General features: G+C 44.0%; 2 protein-coding genes across 6 annotated transcripts in view; one reads left to right on the top strand and one right to left on the bottom strand.

Moving 5' to 3' along the window:
* The window catches only part of NGLY1 (N-glycanase 1), a 125259-nt gene extending 125090 nt beyond the window's left edge, over positions 1-169 (bottom strand). For 2 of the 3 annotated variants that reach the window (XM_029589439.1, XM_029589441.1), the window contains exon 1: positions 20-169. In XM_029589439.1, coding sequence (XP_029445299.1) covers positions 20-138 — 119 coding nt within the window. In that variant the 5' untranslated portion in view covers positions 139-169. The remainder of the gene's footprint in view (positions 1-19) is intronic. The other variant, XM_029589444.1, reaches the window with a different exon arrangement.
* Positions 170-191: 22 nt separating this feature from the next.
* OXSM (3-oxoacyl-ACP synthase, mitochondrial) lies at positions 192-13251 on the top strand. 3 transcript variants are annotated; one of them, XM_029589445.1, is made up of 3 exons: positions 192-328; positions 9975-10987; positions 12303-13251. In XM_029589445.1, the coding sequence occupies exons 2-3, from the start codon at positions 10005-10007 to the stop codon at positions 12703-12705; spliced, it is 1386 nt and encodes a 461-aa protein (XP_029445305.1). In that variant the 5' UTR covers positions 192-328; positions 9975-10004; the 3' UTR covers positions 12706-13251. The 3 variants fall into 3 exon arrangements, with proteins under 3 accessions (XP_029445305.1, XP_029445306.1, XP_029445307.1); XM_029589446.1 differs by lacking the exon at positions 192-328 and adding an exon at positions 2333-3064; XM_029589447.1 differs by lacking the exon at positions 192-328 and adding an exon at positions 4698-4719.
* The last annotated feature ends 902 nt before the right edge of the window (positions 13252-14153 follow it).

Here is a 14153-nt window from a genome sequence, read left to right as displayed (position 1 = left end):
ATTCGGTATACTGTTTCACCTGATGATATTATCGGCATAGATAAGCAACAGTTTGGAGGCATCCAGGAACACATCCCGGCTATTCTGGCTGAGCTCGTTCACCGCCGAAGAGCGGGCAGCCGCCATGCCCTCACCCATATGCACAGGACCCTAGCAGGCAGCTAGCCCGAAAAGCAGAGAGAACGCTGCCTAGTGCGCAGGCGTGAAGAGGAGCGACAGACCCGACCAATGAGCAACTGGCGAATCAGCCAAGAGGGCGCATGGCCGGAAGGTTAACCTCTTATCTGTCCGGACGCAGGGTGCATTTCCGGTTGCATTGCACAGTCAGGTTGGTGTCAGTGTTATGTTTCGGTGCTAGCCGACGGCCTCTCCTTCCCCTACCGATTGTATTCGAGACGCTTGGAGAGTGCTCTTGTTTTATGTCAGGTGTAATATGCATTCTTCCATAGCCAAGAATTGTGTTAGTCCAATAAAAAGGTGTGACCTATAACTTGCTGACCTTTAATTCCATGTCTCATGGACATAATATGGGAAAAAGTCTTTAGTGCAGTTGGCCCTGAAGTAAGTTAGCTTGAGTTGCAGCAGATGCTGAGGGCTAAAATTGTTTTGTGTTTATTCTCAGGCCAGTTGGAGAGTTTTAGGGAGAAGGTGGCTACTCACAATCTACCTTATCTCCTGAATGAGTTATATTTCTATAACTTTATTAACCACTCTGTTCTACCTGGTGGTTACCTTTATCTATCGAAATGCCTTACCTTCATGGTCTTTGTTCTGAAAAAAGTTTGTGATTCTACTGTAAATTTGATATCATTGATTGTAAATCACCTTGTGATTAATGCCACTGTAACTGCAAGTTTGATTTAAATTTGATTGTAATCTGCCTTGAGACCAATCTTGGAAAAAGGTGGGATATCAAATATTAATAAATAAAAAAAAAAACAAAGAGTGGGTCTAAATAGTAAATTTTCTCAGTGGAGAAAGGTGAATAGTGGAGTGCCCCTGGAATCTGTGCTGGGACCACTGCTTTTTAACATTATTTATAAATGACCTGGAAATGGGAACAACAAGTGAGGTGATCAAATTTGCAGGTGAGAGAAAATTATTCCATAAATCCATAAAGCAACATACAACATCGTCCCGCTCTACCTAAGCTCCCAACTGCGCCCCAATACATCTTCCAGACCCATCAGAGGTGCATACAAAGACACACACTACACCCCCCCCCCCCCCCCCCCCCCCCCCCCCCAGCAAAATCTTCCCTAAGGAAACATGCCTTTTCTTCAGCAGGCCCCACTCAGTGGAATGCGCTCCCTCCAGACATCCGACAAGAACCTTGCCATACGACTTTCAGAAAGAAACTTAAAACCTGGCTTTTCAGCCAAGCTTTTCCAGGAACATAAACCCCCTGTTTCGCATCCAGCCTGCTCATTCCTCTACCTTCTCCCACTTTCTGAGCCCATTAAGACTACTTGGTGGCATGCTGGACCCTTACTGTATTCTCCTCGGTAACACATTGACTGTTACTCACCCAAGATGTATTTCCCATTTATTACCCAATATTATTATGCACATTTCCTCATGTAGTTAATTGTATTTTTCTAAATTACAGTTTTCCCACATCCCAGTTCTGTATCCCTTGTTCCATGTACCGCCTCCAGGCGAACTCGTCGTTCTCAGTTTAAATGTAAACTGATGTGATTTGTATGTCATACAGGAACACCAGTATATAAAAATTAAAAATAATAATAATTCACAAAAAGATCGTGAGACACTGCAGGGGTACCATGCAAGACTGGGAAATTCTGACACACAGATCATTCCTAACATTGTTTGCTTTTTTGACTGCCACTGCGCTCTGACACAAGGATTTAAATGTATTGTCCATAAAGACTTCAAGGTCCATTTTTCTGAGTAGTGACTTCCAAAAAAGAACCCAGCATTGTGTTCCTGTAGTTGGGATTATTTTTCCCTATGTGCATCAGGTTGCACTTTTCTATGTGACATTTCCTCTGATATTCAATTGTCCAGTCTCCTAGTCTTGCAAAGCGCTTTTGCTATTCCTTGCAATCCGGCGCCATTTTAACACATTTGAATAATTTTGTATCTGCAAACTTTATCACTTTACTAGTTGTTCCCTTTTTCAGATCATTTATGAATCTTAAACAGCACGAGTTCCAGAATTGATCCCTTTGGTACTCCACTAATAACCTTTCTCCATTTGGAAAACTGATCATTTAGTCCTACACTCTGTTTCTGGCTTTTTAACCAGTTACTAATCCATAACAGAACACTGCCTCCTATCCCATGACTTTGTAATTTCCTGAGGAGTCTGTCATGGGGGATTTTGTCAAATGCCTTCTGAAAATCCAAATACTTTATCAACCAGTTCACCTTTATCTACAATTCCTCCTCATTCTGCTAAGACCAGTTTATATGAATGGGTTGTGTCCTCCGGCTGGCAGATAAAGGCAGAGACCGAAAAGCTTAGTGCCATCAAGGAAATCAGTGCTATGTCTAGCCTAGCCTGTCGTCCAGTTTAGTCCGTTGTTCCTGTTGCTGAAGTCACAAAGGGAAAGAATGCCACTAGGAGCTCCCCTCCAGTGCTTGCTTCTTAGGGTTGGAACTCCACTAAGTTCCTATGGGAGGGGAAGGTGAATGCAGTTCATCAGTATAGCCCTCCTTTTTCAGTGAATGAGCTCCTTGGGACACCAGTTAGACTTGTACGTCTTGTTGCCCTGGGGAAGGGAAAAATCAGTCCTTGGGCGGACTGTTGCCCAGGTGGGGCCCCTGCCAGCCCTGGCTACTCTAGGGAAATCAACCTTAAGGAAGGCCTTAACCTTGGATTTATTGTTCCATGCTCACTCTCTGTAGCTCTAGCACTGGTCCATATGTCTGCACATCTGCTGAGGCAGAGACAAATACTAAAGAGTTAAGGCAGCACCAGACCCTTACGTGGAGAATGAAGTCTGTGCTGAGCTTTTTGGTATCTGCCTCCATCTACTGACCAGAGTACACAACCCATTTGTGAAGACTGGTCTATCTGGAGTCAAGGAAAGCCAGTTAGGTAAGAACATAATTGAACTTTGTTTATATCTTCAAAACATTCTAAAAGATTGGTAAGACTTCCCCTTTCTAAAACCATATTGACTCTTCTCCATTAAGGCATGTCTGTGTATATAAAATATACTAGCAATTACAGTCTGACAAGTTTAGACTTCAGTTGGTGATATTTTCTATTCTGATGTTTAAGACCTTCATATTTAGTGAGATGCTGAACCACACGCATTAATAGTGTTAAAGTTGCCTTGCATAGGCTGTATCTAAAAGTATAATTATCGATCTGTAGGATATATACATTGTTTTAGAAAGTCTTTTTAAACTGTAATTAAAACACATTTAACTTAGCAGCAATCATCAATCTTCATAGGGAGTGCTGCGTACTAGTTGTGCCGCCTGAAACCGTTCAGTGTTTTGACAATTTCTTAGCATTCAGACAAGTTAATCCACACCAGTGGGTTATGCACCTCTACTAGCAGATGGAGACAGAGCAAAGCTGCCGTCACGGTATATATACCCCTGCATTGACATCAGCCCACGGTATTCTCCGTCTCCAGCAGATAGTGGATGTGCATCTCCCTTAGTCGAGTTTTCTTGAGGTGAAATTTGCTGATCCCTCCCTCAGTAGAGTGCCTCGGTCTGGTAGCTGGTTTTCTGGTGTGGACTTGTCTTTAGAGAGACAAACAGCTGAGAGGCTAGCGGCTGCAGGAAGCTGAGTGCAGCGGTAAAAGACTTTGCACTCTCCCCCTACAGCCAGAGACCTTCTTTGTACTCGGCCGAGACAGGCGGAGCTCGGGTAAAGAGTAAATATATAAAAAGAAGAAAAAAGAAGAGTTAATTTTAGCTCGGCACTCTGATCCGACGTGCGTTCCTGTCTCTAGGGAAGCTTGGGGAGTCATGGAAGCTTGGCGGGTTAGGCAGCCTTTTTGGCTAGGCCCCGCTCTTAGGCTTCGCTTAGACACCGTATGGTAGGCTGAGGTGGTGTTCGCATGCTTTTCTATGCACAAGTCTGCCGTGAAACTGTCTGACAGTTTGTGCTTGCGCGCTCAGGTGGGCACCTATCTGGACCATGCATTGGGCGCCTACATTTTGGGCATCCATAGTGTGTGCTTATTGGACAGAGCTTGTTTTTTGAGTGCTATGTCCAGGCTCGCTTATGCAGGTGTGTAGCTGGGCGCACAATTGTCAGACCTTTTGGGAGCATGCTGCTAGCAGATGTCTATCTATGGCACTGGTAGCAAAAAAATCCTAAGTGCCTTACTCGTTGTGCTGCTTGCCATATTTGGGCATCACAGCCTGGCGTCCCCTCTAACCTTTGGTAGCGTTACTTGGAGGGGCAGGGAGAGTTGTCGTCAACTGATTTTTATGAGTCCAATCCTTCCCAGTATGATGTGGGAATGGGTCTGGAAGGGGAACAGAGGTTTGGCCTGGTTTGGGGCTCCCCTGGTTCATCAGTGGGGAAAGGCAACTCAGTGGACGCAGGACTAATGCCTCTGGTTTTGGTATGGATCCTTCTGCCTTTTTTGCCTTATAATTTCCTTTTCTTTAATGAAGACAGGTTAATCCACCTTCCTGCCCTTGGCTGCCAGATGGTGGTACTATTGTCCTCCTGTGTGGCTGTGTTTCTGGGGATTACTGTTAAGTGTCAGATCCAGTCCCTAGGTTAGTGATATTACACTTCTTGTCTGAGCTTAGTGTTTCCTGTTAACTGAATGCTTGAATGGTTATCTGTTAATAATTTTGTTCATGTAGTGTTAGTTTGTCCACAGTTGACTTTTGCAGAGAATACTGGTGGGCTGATGTCAGTGTAGGGGTATATATACTATGATGTCAGCTTTGCTCCATCTCCAACTGCTGGTAGAGCTGCATAACCCACTGGGGTGGATTAACCTGTCTTCATTAAAGAAAAGGAAATTATAAGATAAGTAATAGTTTCTCCTTATTCTGGGGATGCACAAGGATTTTCAGTGTCTTATTCTGATCAAAGCCTATGAAGATTCATGATTGTTACTAGGTTAGGTAATTCTTTAGTTTGTCAGTCTGATCTGTTACATTCTCCAGGTTATGTGATACTCCCTTAACATTTACCAGAAAATACAATTTAGTGACCAGAACCTGTTTCAAGGCTCCCTGTCACTCTTAACAAATAATTGAGTACATATAGTTGTGTACAAATGTTTAGGCACCCTGGTTAAATAGCTTGTGTCAGCCTCTGTTTAAATTAATCTCTAAATGAACTATCTCCATATGGCACACACAGTTAAATACAACATCTTTCTGCAAATTTTAATGCCTAATTTCTGTTTGCAGTTTTTTTTCAGACTCAAATTTTAAAAGTGAATTTGGCTTATGCAAAAATTCATGCACCCTTTCAGTCAGTATAGGCTTACAGAGAAATGGTATAGGGCACCCATATCTTCCCCAGGCATCCCTAAAAGACCCCTTATGGTGCTCAAACAGGACATACAGAGGCCCTGAATTGCCCTCAGGGCTTTGGAGAGGCCTCTGACAGTGAAAAAGTCAGATGCCATAGTTAGGCACTCTTGCTGAGAAGAGCTGAGCACCTTCATTTCTAAAGTGGAGTGAGTCTTAGATCTAGCACATGAGCAGAAAGAGGAAAAGAAGTCTCAGGATCATCCAGTCCTCCTTGGTATTAAGCCTGCCAGAGCCTTTCCCCTACATTCAGCCATAAAAGATATGATTATGGCAGAGTGAGATACACAGACACAGCCTTAAAGTCTAGGCATATAATCAAACTGTACTCCCGACCACTGGTAGAATTAGAACAATTATTTAAAGTGCCTAAGGTAGATGCCCCAGTAGCAGCTGTAACAAAACAACCATTCCGGTGGAAGGGGGCTCAGCCCTCAAAGATTTGAAGGACTGTTAAAATCGAATCACTATTTAAAAAGAAAAAAAAAAGTCTTTGGAAACTGCCAGTCTCTCCTTGAAAGCAGCAATTTGTGGGAGATATGTAGCCAGGGCATTGGTAGGTTGGCTACAGCAGAGGCATGCTTTTGGACTGGAAATAGAGTATACTGATGAAGCCACCAAGTGGAGTCTGTGCAGCTTTTATAGCTGGCACCCTTTGACTTAATTAGTTGTCATGGTGAGGAAATTTCTATGGCTGAGACAATGGTTGACAGATTCATCATCCAAAGTTAGGCTAAGCAGGCTTCTCTTTGAGGGATGTCAGTTAACCCTTAGGTCAGGCTACAGCATTTTGTGTACCTTCAGCAAGGTTATAGCAGTGGTGGCGCTGGCACTAAGGAATGAAGGCATTCTGGCCCACCTGTATTTACACAACTGGCTGATTAGAGCCAAGTCAAAGCAGGAGAGCAGACAGTCCACTTGAAGAATGAAACAACTGGACTGGATCGTGAATGAAGCCAAGAGCCAGATGTAGCCTCCATAGTCCCTGGTCTGACTGGGAGCGAGTTCCAACATATGGACAGAGAAGATATTTTATGACTCTGAGGTGGGGGGGAGTGCACAAGCTCCAGTCCAAAGTAAGAGTTAATGGCGAAAGGCAGACCCAGATTTAGGGACTGCTTGCTAGGAGCAATGGAAGCCATAATAGATCTAGTGCCATGGCAAGAGATCACATGTGCCCACTGCAAAGAGCTTTGATACTGTGGTCCTCACAGAGACAGGACTATGAAAAGAGACTCCCATGTTTACGGGAGGCCAGAGTCAGCCTCCTAAGGTGGCTGATGCCAGTCTGTTGAAAGGAGTAAGTCTGGAACTGCCAAGATGGATTACCATAGGAGCCAATGCCAGCCTTGTAGGTTGGGGAGCCCACTGTGAAGGACAGATGGTACAGGGCAGGCTGCCAAAAATAGAAGCACTTGGCCCATAAATTGTCTGGAGTTAAGAGCAATTTGGTTGGCACACCCTTTTCTCCCCAGGCTGAAAGGAAAGGCCTTGAGAGTATATCAGACAATGTTATGATGGTAGCATATGTCAACAGGCAAGGGGGCACTTGAAGCTCACATCTGGAGAAGAACTCAAGAATCCTGATGAGCTGGACAGTCGTACAACTCAATGGCTTGACTGTGAGAAACATAGTTTGCCTGCAGATTGTCTACTCTTGTTATCTCAACCAGTACAAATTAGACTCTGGAATGGGAGCTATCCGAAAAGGCTTTTATAGAAATAATAGCCTTGTGGGGGCAACCTCATTGTGACCTGATGGCAAGCTGAGGGAACACCAAAGCCAGAATTCTACAGCTGAGCTTGAAAAAATGGCTCAGCATAGATAGATGCATTAGTCCAACCGTGTTGCTGTACATGTTTCTGCTATAACCAGTGATGGCAAGGATGCTTAGGAAGGTTGTATCCATGATGACTGTATCATTTTAATAGCATCAGACTGGCCCAGGTGCTCGTGATATGCAGTCCTTATAAGCCTGAGCAGGGCGAGGCCTCTCAGGCTCGCAGGAAACAGAACTGCTCCATCGAGGCCCGATGGTGATGGAGGATCAAGGTCTTTATTGTTTTATGGCCTTCCTATAGAAAGGAGGAGACTGAGAAGGCGAAGGTATTCAGAAGCGGTTGTCTTAATGCTCTTACAGGCAAGGAAACTCTCCACCTCCCTTGCATATAGCAGAGTCTGGAAGGTGTTTGAAGCCTGGTGTAGAAAAGGGTTCCCTTTTAAGGTACAAATAGTGACCATTTTAGAATTTCTCCAGGAGGACCTGGACAAGGGTTTCACATTAAACTCACTGAAGTTGCAGGTAGCAGCATTGATGTTATAGGAGCCAGGTGGAAGGAAGCCCAGTAAGTTCCCATCCAGATGTAGCACGTTTCCCTAAGGTGCAAAACGTATGCAACCCCCCTATCCCACACATGATGCCAGCATGGGACCTAAACCTGGTGCTGAAGGCCCTAATGAATGCACCCTTCGAGCCCCCAACATTCTTGGCAGCAGTCTGCTCAGCCAGAAGGATCTGTGAACTCCGAGCACTATTGTGCCAAGGTCCATACTTGACATTTCATGCAAAGTAGTGTCAGAATTCTATATGAACCAGCAGATTCTCTACCCACATTTAGGAAGGTAGAGTATGTGGGATGAGCAAGAAGCCTTCACCTGTTTGATGTAAGGAGAGTTTTGCTAAAATACCTCAAGGTTATAAATGACTTCAGGAAGTTGGTCAGAATGTTTGTACTGTTGAGGGCCAGAGGATAGGTTGGGTGGCATCCAAAGCATCTATAGCAGTGGTTCCCAACCCTATCCCGGGGACCCCCCAGCCAGTCATGTTTTCAGGATATCCACAACGAATATGCATGAGAGAAAATTTGCATATTATGGAGGCAGTGCATGCAAATTTTCTCTCATGCATATTCATTGTGGATTTCCTGAAAACACGACTGGCTGGGGACTCCCCAGGACAGGGTTGGGAACCACTAGTCAATAGCAAAATGGAATAAGAAGATGATCATGACAGCCTACGTTGTCTAATAGTGACAGGTAAGTGAAAGTGCAAAGCAAAAGTCCAAAATCAAAAAAACTTTCACAATCAAATTTCACTAGCAGACATTTTCACATAATTGAGCAATATAGTTTTTGAGAATACTCAAGTTGAGGAGGAAAAAGACATCAGAACCAAATATGCAAAAATGTTCTCTATGGAACAGCATATGCATATTTTATGGTAATACAGCCATAGGTCTAAAAAAACAAAACCCTCCATGTATAACTTTATTAAATGTAGAAAAAACTTTATGTATTTTCTTTTTATAAATTAAAATAAAGACATTTTTAACACTGTGCAAAACTTTGCTGTATGATCATTATGTGTATCTTCACTTATGAACTCTTGATTCCTCAAACCTTGAACAATGAAAACTCTGATATCAGGTCCAAAAAGCTGAAAGTTCTGCTACCCAAAACTTTGAGGCTTGAAAATGAAAGATTTTTTGAAAAAGCACTTACCTTATTTCGGGCAGCTTTTGTATCCCATTAATGGCCCCACAACGCTTTCCCGGAGGCTGAAAAACAAGGTCTGATATCAGAGAAGAAGGGCTAGATGCCCCGATGACAAACTGAATCTTGAAAGCTGACGTTAGCCAATGTTTCGCCCTCAGGCTGTCTCAAGGCTCTGTTCTGAAAAACCAATACACATAATGAGTTAAAATACTCTTAACAAAACACAATACAAAAGAAGAAAACTTTCTGAAATACTCGCTTCAAAACTCAGAGTTCAATGCTTCCACTTCACTGGTTTGCTACAGATTCACAATGAACTCTATGTACCTTATTCAAAAAATAGTGTCAAAACAGAGCAGTTTGGCTTTCTTTTATATCCTTATATTATTTACAGATTTTAAATATTTTCAAACCTTCTGTGTGGCCTTCTAATTTATTGGTTTTTCACTGTTTCTTTCCAATTTTTCTTTTTTCATACTCCCTATCTGTTCCTCAGCTTCTTCCTGCTATGTCCTATCTTTACTTCCATCCCTCCTCCTCCTGCATTTTTGCAAATTCTCTCCTTTTCCTGCCCTATGCTACCTATTTTCTAACCTCCTTTCCCATCCCGGCTTTATTGTCCCCTTTCCCACCCTAGGTTCTCTTCTCTCCCCCCCCCCCCCCCCCCCCCCCCCCCCCAAAGATATCCCTTTATCCTTTTTCTCTACCTCCTCAACAACAGCTTTCCCTTCTGTTCCCTAGTCCCTTTGGCCTTTCCTCTTTCTCTACACCCTTATTCCAGTTGAAGCAGGCTGTACTATAACTCTACTAATAGAAGAGTGAAATGAGTTTAGCAGTACTCAGAAGGGAAGTGTTACGTAGTCACATTGAATGTCGCATGAAATATAATGGAGAGATATATTTTAAGAGAGGATTGAACTGCAAATTTGACAACACTTGGAATGCAGTATTAGTTACAATCCATAATAATAATTTGTTTCCTTTACAGGCATGAATTTTAAGTACCCTATACTGCATCATGTTTCCACATTGCTTAAAATATTTACTGAAATTCATGAGGTGTCGTCATCTAAATGCAAACCGATACCAGCGTTTAACAAATGACATCAGATTATTCAACACTACGTCACTTTCCAAACTCCAAAGGAGAGTTGTCATCACAGGGATTGGTTTAGTATCTCCGCTTGGTGTTGGGACAAAGTTGACATGGAATCGCCTTCTTCAGGGAGAGTGTGGGATTGTGTCTCTTGGAGGGCAGGAATATGAGACTGTTCCATGCAAAGTAGCTGCTTGTGTGCCGAGAGGAAATAGCGAAGGTCAATTCAAGGAAGAAAATTATGTTTCGAAGTCTGACATCAAGTCAATGTCGTCTGCTACGGTTATGGCCATTGGGGCGGCAGAATTGGCAATAAATGATTCTGGCTGGAACCCACAGTCGAATGATGGTTTGACCACCGGTGTGGCCATAGGGATGGGAATGGTTCCACTCGATGATATTTCTCAGACTGCTCTAATATTTAAAACAAAGGGCTACAACAAAGTCAGTCCTTTCTTTGTACCCAGGATTCTGGTCAATATGGCAGCAGGTCACATCAGCATTAGGTACAAGCTCAAAGGTCCAAATCATGCTGTCTCAACTGCTTGTTCCACAGGAGCACATGCCATTGGAGATTCCTTTCGATTTATTGCTTATGGTGATGCAAATATGATGCTAGCTGGAGGAACAGAAGCCTGTATTGGTGCTTTGTCACTGGCTGGATTTGCAAGAGCACGAGCACTTAGCACCAATTTCAACCTGAGTCCTAAGACAGCATGTCGGCCATTCCACCCTGAAAGAGAAGGCTTTGTGATGGGAGAGGGAGCTGGTGTCCTAGTGCTAGAGGAGTATGAACATGCTTTAGCAAGAGGGGCCAAAATCTATGCAGAAATCTTGGGCTATGGACTTTCTGCTGATGCTTGTCACATAACAGCACCAAGTACTGATGGAGATGGTGCTTTCAGGTAAAATTTGATTAGATAATTAACTTACATTTAAGTTAAACCTGATTAGCTTTTGAATTTCTCTCTCCGGCTTTGTCTAGCCGGGCCAATAGCTTCTGTAAATGCCACTCCTTAAAGAGGCATGTCTTCCTAGCCAATTGCTAGAAACCCTCAAAAAGAGAGAAAATAAACCTTGTACATTTACTTTGTCAGTAACTAAGGTCTTTTGTATGAAGAGAATATTTGTCCCTGCCTTGCATGTGCTCCAAAACCCTGTAATGGAGCACATGCAATTGATTATTTTCCTCCCTCTACCTAGCTAAATTTTACCCAGATAAGACATTACCTGTGGGAAAACTTTTTTAGCTGGGTAAAAGTGACGAGGGGTGTTTAGAGGGCAAAGCTTCAGTTCAGCTATGTAGTGCCAATTATTCAGTGTTACCCAGCTAAACTCTGCCCAGGTTAGTTGGTCGGAAGAAACTTAACCTGAGTCCCCTTCTGTTCCTGCTGCTTTAGTTTCAATATGAAAAAAAGTGCTCACCCAAAGGGCACCCTAACCCCTGAACAATCCCCATACAAAATGTTAAAGGTATCCTGCTGCCCGTCCCATTCAACTATTTCCAGAAATATTTTTTTGGCTTCAGCATGAACCCTCACCCTCCAGACCTGCGCTGTACCTCTGAAGCAAAGGAAGAGGCAGGTTGAGCTCCTCCCCCTCTGGACCTGACTTTCTTTTGAGTGCACTCCAGTGCTGCACCTTGGATCTATTTATTATCCAGCAGTAATTCAACTTGCCAAGATTTTGAATTGACAGTTGTGCATTTTTATGATGCAGAAAAAAAGACTTAATGATTACCCACCACAGTAAAGTAAAATGCTTTATATTTTTATTTAACATTATGTACTGACTTAGAAGAAATATAGCATTTAAAATACATAACCTTAAAGAATAAAAAAAAAATTATTTTTTTAAAAATTTTTGATTTGGCAGTTTCCTCCTGTTCTTTTGAGCTTCCAGCTCATATACAACTGGCCTCTGTTTGAAAATGGCACCATGGGCCTTCATTTACAACTTGCTGGGGAACTTGCTTAGCTGAGTCATCACATTGACAGTCCTCTGCATACCTTCCAGAACTCCACAGTCAGGGGCCCTAAATCCGGCCACTGGGAGTCAATGTCGTGTGATGACCGTAACTTCCCCCATCACCTGGGACTTTCACTGCATTGCTACTGAGCCTCTGCACTAGCTCTGCAAGTTGATATTTTGAGTAATCTAAGCAGTGAATGAAGTGTGTCTTACCATAACTTTGAAAAAAAATTATTTTTGTTTTATTAGATGTATGTCAGCAGCAATTAAAAATTCCGGAATATCCCCTGAAGATGTATCCTACATCAATGCACATGCCACTTCTACGCAACTGGGAGATGCTGCGGAGAACCAAGCCATCAAAAGACTTTTTAAAGAACATGCCTACTCGATTGCAGTTTCTTCCACAAAGGGAGCAACAGGACATCTCCTGGGGGCAGCAGGGGCTATTGAGGCAGCTTTTACTGCATTGTCATGTTATCACAGAGTTTTACCACCTACCCTAAACCTGGATAGGACAGAACCCGAGTTTGATCTTAATTATGTTCCACTGACAGCACAGCAATGGAAAACTGAAAAAAGACGTATAGCTCTCACCAATTCGTTTGGCTTTGGTGGTACTAATGCAACATTATGTATAGGAAATGTGTAACTTTTATATAACCTTGTTTTGTGTATGTGAAAAAGGTAAAATGTATTCCCTGTACATACCCAGATCAGTCCAGACTCCTGGGTTTTGCCTCCCTTCCAGCAGATGGAGACGGAGAAAGCTTTGCAGGCACTGCCTCTTAACACTATGTGCCACCTGCAGCTCCTCAGTATTTCTCTGTCTCCAGGAGATGGAGGTAGTGCAAAACCTGCAGTTCTGTACCTGAGAAAAAATTAAATTAATAATAAGTGAGATTCATGAAAAGAAGAAAAAAAGGGAGAGTTCCTCCCAGGAGTTTGGCAAGTCCTGGTGAGACCATCCCTCCTTGGTAGTAGGATAGAACAAACAGGTTGGGGACCCCAAATTGCTTTAGCTGTTGCGCTGGGGGTGAAAGCTAGTGGTCTGGCTTCCTCCCCTCCAGCAAGGATCACTGGAAGCCTCTGCCACCCTTCGTTCAGGGAAGTACACTTTTCAGTAAAGTTGTTTAAAAAAAAAAAAAAAAAAAAGGTAGACAGAAGCTGTCTGAGTGGTTTCTTTTTTTTCTTTCGGCTCTCACAGGCACATAGGGCGGCAGACTGGGATGGAGGCAGGTACCTGAGGCGGCTCCTGATCTGGTGTTCTCTCTCGGCGCGGGCCAGACAATCTAAGGCTCACCGAGCCATGCCACAATTGAGCTGTTGCTTTGTGTGCAGGGAGCGCTACTTGCGGCTTTCTAGGGCCGGCACATGTTCCCACTGCCTCTCTGGTGGGGAGGGCTCTTCGCGGGCGACTGCAATGGCTTTTTTGAAGCAGTGCGAGCCTGGGAGGTCACAAACTGCTTCTGACGGAGCAGTCATCCCGTTCCCGCTGAGCGAGGAAACGACGGCCATTTTGAATTCCTTCGCGGCTGCTGAAGAGAGACAGGGGAGGGGATCTCCCGCCAAAGCTGTCGCTGGCTGATATGAGACCCGGGGGGGGGGGGGGCAGGAAGAGGGGGATCCTGATCCCCTGGTGGGGGATAAGCAGAGTTCCTTTCTCTTTTCTCCAGATTTTATTAATGCATGAAGCATATCTGGCCTGGAGGGTCAAAGGGTATTGCTCCCCAAGCACAGGCCTTCTGGGGGTCTGCCCAGGAAGAGGCCCAGGGGTTCAGAAGCTTCGGGGAGCTACAAAGATCTGTAAGGTCAGAGTGCCAGTGGGGCATTCTTCCATGGATGTCTTTTTCCTCAGAGGCGTCTGACCATGGGTTGCCCTCAGGGGATGGTCCTCCCGATGTTCTTCTGTCCAAGAGTGGACAGGATCCGGAGGAGGAGGAACCTGGGAAGATTCTTTCATTGGAGGGGGACTACCCTAAGGTAGTTCGCCTGTTTCAGAGGGAGGAACAGGGCCCTTTGATCCTGCATGCCCTGGTGGAGATAGGGATAGCGGTTCCACAAGAGGAGCCAGATCAAGACATGGTGGATCTGGTTATG

This window comes from Rhinatrema bivittatum, chromosome 2 (assembly GCF_901001135.1).
Source record: "Rhinatrema bivittatum chromosome 2, aRhiBiv1.1, whole genome shotgun sequence".
Classification (NCBI taxonomy): domain Eukaryota; kingdom Metazoa; phylum Chordata; class Amphibia; order Gymnophiona; family Rhinatrematidae; genus Rhinatrema; species Rhinatrema bivittatum.
Note: the sequence above shows the minus strand (reverse complement) of the source record. Positions and strands in the feature narration are given on the sequence as shown.